The 5,000-nt window shown below is 58.6% G+C and overlaps 3 protein-coding genes across 3 annotated transcripts in view; 2 read left to right on the forward strand and 1 right to left on the reverse strand.

Moving 5' to 3' along the window:
- Positions 1-209: 209 nt before the first annotated feature.
- On the forward strand, positions 210-853 carry ENH_00048300 (hypothetical protein; the record flags this gene model as incomplete). The annotated part of the gene is made up of 2 exons (XM_013585582.1): positions 210-501; positions 798-853. The coding sequence occupies 2 exons, from the start codon at positions 210-212 to the stop codon at positions 851-853; spliced, it is 348 nt and encodes a 115-aa protein (XP_013441036.1).
- Positions 854-1,557: 704 nt separating this feature from the next.
- ENH_00048310 (hypothetical protein, conserved) lies at positions 1,558-2,247 on the reverse strand (the record flags this gene model as incomplete). Its single annotated transcript, XM_013585583.1, has 1 exon — positions 1,558-2,247. One exon carries the CDS (start codon positions 2,245-2,247, stop codon positions 1,558-1,560), a length of 690 nt encoding a protein of 229 aa, XP_013441037.1.
- Positions 2,248-3,027: 780 nt separating this feature from the next.
- The window catches only part of ENH_00048320 (small nuclear ribonucleoprotein U1A, putative), a gene marked incomplete at both ends in the record, with an annotated part of 4,124 nt that continues 2,151 nt past the window's right edge, over positions 3,028-5,000 (forward strand). Inside the window, 3 exons of the mRNA XM_013585584.1 lie at positions 3,028-3,694; positions 4,370-4,451; positions 4,892-4,982. Of these exons, the coding sequence (XP_013441038.1) occupies positions 3,028-3,694; positions 4,370-4,451; positions 4,892-4,982 (840 nt within the window). The remainder of the gene's footprint in view (positions 3,695-4,369; positions 4,452-4,891; positions 4,983-5,000) is intronic.

Raw genomic sequence — 5,000 nt, forward strand, 5'->3', positions numbered from 1 at the left:
GGGGGGGGTGGAGTGCTGCATGCGGGGCTGTGGAAAAAGAGCTGCTGCAGCAGCAGCAGCAGCGGTACCCTTTTAGTTTGCTGCTGCTGGAGGGGGGGTGGGTGAGTGGGGTTGCGGTGGGGGAGGCGGTGGAGGCGGGGCAGCAAGCCGCGAGGGTTTTCGCGCAACTCGCAAACCCTAAACCCTAAACCCTAAACCCTAAACCCTAGATGCCCCGCGGCGCAGCGGCTCACGGCAAAGCCCCAAAGCCGCTTGCATGCGCGCACGCAGCTCTGCATGCATGCAGAGCTGCATGCATGCATGCAGAGCTGCATGCATGCATGCAGAGCTGCATGCATGCATGCAGAGCTGCATGCATGCAGGCCCCCTTGGGGCTTTTTTGTTTAGGCCTGTGGGTCTATTTGCGGGTTTGTTTGCGTGTCAGTGGTGGGGTTGTTGTTATTTGGACTCTGACGAAAAGTTTTAGAAAGAGAAAAAGTCCAGATTGGCCGCAGCCTAAGGCTTGATTTTCGCGCTGCTGCTGCTGCTGCTGCTGCAGCTGCTGCTGCTGCAGCTGCTGCTGCTGCTGCTGCGGCTGCAGCAAAGGAGCTTGAGCAGCCAGAGGACCTGGAGGGCCCCGAAGAGCAGCATGGAGGCGCGGTAAAGGGCCCTGCGAGGGGCCCCCACCAGGGGCCCCCCGGGGGGCCCCCCTGGGGGGCCCCCGGGGGGCCCCCCGGGGGGGCCCCCCTCGAGGGCCCCCCAGAGCTCGGGAAAAAGGCAGCAGCAGCCGTAGGCCAGGCGGGCCCCACAGAAGGCTAGTACAAAGAGCCAGTGCATGCAGCGGCCGGGGGCCCCCGGGGCCCCCCCCCCTTGAAAATAAAGTACCTTAAAGTCCAAAAAGGGGTACTAAGTTCAAAGAGAAGTAAACAACAAGTGTAGAAGCTCAGGGGGGCCCCCGAGGGGTACACGTAGGGTGTACATACACTCGAAAACGATAACACTGCATGCAACAGCCACTGGGGCCCCTGGGGGCCCCACTCCTGGACCACTACTGACAAGTCCCACAGGAAGTACCCTCCGGCTATTAGTCCTGAATAAACAAAAGAATTAATTAATTAATTAATTAATTAATTAATTAATTAATTAATTAAATTAGTTTGATTTAATTTAGTTTTTTTTTGAAGTCCGAAGTGCTTTCTTTGAGCCAAAGGGCTTCGAACATTTCAACAATTCCAATCTGACCAATTTACGGCTCGGAGGCAGCAGCAGCAGCAGCAGCAGCAACAGCAGCAGCAGCAGCAGCAGCCTAGCGGGGGGGCCCCAGGGGGCCCCTCCAAGGGCTCCTGGGGGCCCCCGAAGAGCCCCCGAGGCCCCTGAAGGCCCCCCGGGGGCCCCCTGGGGCCCCCCGAGGCCCCTGAGGGCCCCCTCGGGGGCCCCCCTGGGGGCCCCCCGAGGCCCCTGGGGGCCCCCCGAGGCCCCTGGGGGCCCCCTCGGGGCCCCCCTGGGGGCCCCCTCGGGGGGCCCCCTGGGGGCCCCCAGGGGGGCCCCCTGGGGGCCCCGTTTTGTAAGGGTTTTGGCCTAACCTATGGTGGTGGAGAGGAGGGAAGTTCCTTGGATTTTATTTGAGTAAACTTTTTCGTCGAAGAAAATGCAAAGAAGAGACAAAAGAGAAATGAGGAGAGAATGGTAAAAGCCGAGGCTTCTGTTGCGAGCAGCTGCGAGTTGGCGAGCAGCAGACTTCAAAACCGGACACTCTGCTGCTGCTGCTGCTGCTGCTGCTGCTGCTGCTGCTGCTGCTGCTGCTGGTGTTTTTCGCGGTGCGGCGGTGGCGCGGGCTGCTGGTTCTTCCTTTGCTGCTGCTGCTGCTGCTGCTGCTGCTTTGATTGCTGCGCTGCAGACGGGGCAGTTGACCTGCAGGCGTTCCTCCTCCGCAATGGCTGCTGCTGCTGCTGCAACGTCTTCTGCTGCTGCTGCTGCTGCTGCTGCTGCTGCTGCTGGCGTGTGCGCTGCGACGAGGGCCCTGCAGCCCCTGAGCTGGCTGCGAACTGCTGCTGCTTGCTGCTGCGGAATGAGCAGCAAAATGGGCTTTTCTAAATGCCTTGCAGCAGCAAAACGGCGCCAAAGAAAAGCAGAAAAAGAAAGAAAGAAAAACGAAAAACAAAAAGGGTAGTAGCCCTGGCCGGCGCCCCAGGCAGCAGGAGGCGCTATGCAGCAGCTCCAGAGCTGCTGCAGCAGCAAAATAAAGCTGCTGCTTTCTTTTATTTCCATTTTTAATTCCAAATATACTTTTAATTCAATTATTCATCTTCAAATGCGGCTCTTCGCCTCGCGCGCGGCTGCTGCTGCTGCGCGCGTCGCCTCTGCGGCTCGGGTGTACGTACACCTCAGCGCTCCGCCGCCCGACTTCGCGCCCGAAGTTCCATTGAAAAACAAAATCAATTCAAATTAATTATTCTATTTTTAAAATGCGAAATATAAATCCAAAAAGAGCCCGCAGAGGCGCCGGCGGGCCGCTGGCTCCGCGCCGGAGCTCAGGTGTACGTACACCCGGACTCCACAGAGTCCCAAGAAAACGGAAACGAACTTCAACTGCACTCATTAATTATTTATTTGCTTTTCCGACGAAGTAGGCCGAGAAACTTCGCCAGCTGCAGCCTTGCGCGCATGCTCTGCAGCAGCAGCAGCAGCAGCAGCAGCAGCAGCAGCGGCTGCTGCTGCTGCTGCTGCTGCTGCGGCTGCTGCTGCTGGGCTGCGCCGGACTGGGCTGCTGCGGTTTGCTGCTGAGGCCTTGTCCTAGATCTTGTCTTTTGGGGCTTTTTGCGCATTCCGTCAGTTGTTGCAGCAGCAGCAGCAGCAGCAGCAGAAGCAGCAGCTGCTGCCGTTCTCCCTGGTGCTGCTCTTGCTGCCTGTCAACGCAGCGCGACTCGTTCGAAGCCTCAGCTGCAGCAGCAGCAGCAGCAGCAGCAGCCTTTGCAGCAGCAGCAGCTGTTGCTCCTCCAATTACCCTTTCTTTTCCTTTTGTCTTTTCCGAGGCCCCCCTCCCAGCCAATGTCGGGGCCCCCTTCTGTACCCTATGGCCCGGGGCCCTCAGGCCAGCGCCCGGGGGCCCCTGGCTGGCGGCCTCCCCCGCAGCAGGACGGGGGCGGTTCCATGATGGGGGCCCCCCCTGGGGGCCCCCCTGGGGGCCCCCCTGGGGGTCCTGCGGGGGGCCCCCCCGGGGGCCCTCCCGGGGGCCCCCCCGGGGGCCCCGCGTCGCGGGGCCCCCCGGGGGCCCCCATGGGGGCTGTACCCTTTGGGGGCCGGCTGCCCGGGGGCCCCTCCCCCGGGATGGGGATGGGGGGCCCCCCATACGGGGCCCCCGGGGGCATGGGAGGCTTCGCGGGTCCGCTGGGGGCCCCCTCGATGGGGGCCCCCCCGTCGCTGGGCGGAGCCTCCGGGGCCCCGCTGGGGCCCCCGCTGGGGGCCCCCCTGGGGGCCCCCCTGGGGGCCCCCCTGGGGGCCCCCCTGGGGGCCCCCCTGGGGGGCCCCCTGGGGGCCCCCCTGGGGGGCCCCGGAGCCGCGTGGGGCCCCGTGGCCCCCGAAATGGCCGCAGTGGGAATGACTGCAGTGAACTTAAAGCGGCTGAAGTACCTCCAGCCGAAAGCAGTGGATGGTTCGATTCCCCCTAACTGCACTATTTATGTTTCGAACATTAATGATCGAGTCAAACTCCGCGGTGAGCTGCTGCTGCTGCTGCTGCTGCTGCTGCTGCTGCTGCTGCTGCTGCTGCTGCTGGGGGCGGGGGTCTGGGGGGCCTTGGGGGCCTCTGCGGCGCTTTGGGGAGAGCTGGGGGCCCCGGAGGGGCCCCAAGGGGAACAAAGAAGGGCCCTAGAGGGGCCCCCATGGGGCCCCTACGGGGGCCCTAGAGGGGCCCCCAAGGGGCCCTGAAGGGGCCCCCAAGGGGCCCCTAGGGGGGCCCTAGAGGGGCCCCCAAGGGGCCCCTAAGGGGCCCTTTGGGGGCCCCAAAGGAGCTTCCTGGGGGTGTTTGTGGGGGCTTTAAGCGGGTCTTTATAAGGGTACTTTGGGGGACCCGCAGGGGCCCCTTTGGGCCCCTAGGGCTCTTCATGGGGGGCCCCCTGCCCCCTGAAGGTCTTAGGGGCCCCCAGGGCCTCCAGGGTACCCTCAGGGGGCCCCTGGGGGGCCCCCAGGGGGCCTCTAGGGGCCCCAGGGGGCCCCTTAAAGGGTTGTTGAGGGTATTTGCTGGTTTATTTGTTTTTGGGTTGTTTTTGTGGATTTATTTTGATTTAAAATGATACTTGTTTTATTTATTTATTGATTTATTTATTTATTTATTTATTTATTTATTTATTTATTCATTTATTTATTTATTTTTATTTTTATTTGTTTGCAGAGTTGAAGGAAAACTTGAAGTCCATGTTTAAACAGTTCGGAGAAATTCGGCAAATTGTGGCCATGGGCTCTTTCTGGAGAAGGTGGGAAATAAAAATAAAATAAAAATAAATAAATAAATAAATTAATTAATTAATTAATTAAAATAAGTAAATAAATAAAAATAATAATTAATACTAAATATTAATTGTTTGCTGCTAGCTGTTGCTTTTTTATTGAGCCGCGCTGCAGCAAGAGCGCAGCTGCAGCAGCACAACAGCAGCAGCACAGCAGCAGCAACAGCTGCAGCACAGCAGCAGCAGCAGCTGCAGCACAGCAGCAGCAGCAGCAGCAGCAACAGCAGCAGCAGCAGCAGCTTTTGTGCTGTTCGCGCATCCCGTTGAATCATCGACTTGCGAACTTGCATTTAAAACCAACAAAAGAACCAATTAAAACAATTAAATTGAATTATTATTTATTTATTTATTTATTTATTTATTTATTTATTTATTTATTTATTATTTATTTATTTATTTTGCTGCAGAGGCCAGGCCTGGATTGTCTTCAAAGACGAAACTGCAGCAACAGCAGCACTTAATGGCATGCAAGGATTTGTCTACCACGGCCAGCCACTAGTGAGTTTTTCAATTTAA

Source organism: Eimeria necatrix, genomic scaffold, assembly GCF_000499385.1.
Source record: "Eimeria necatrix Houghton genomic scaffold, Enh_scaff374, whole genome shotgun sequence".
NCBI classification, from domain to species: domain Eukaryota; phylum Apicomplexa; class Conoidasida; order Eucoccidiorida; family Eimeriidae; genus Eimeria; species Eimeria necatrix.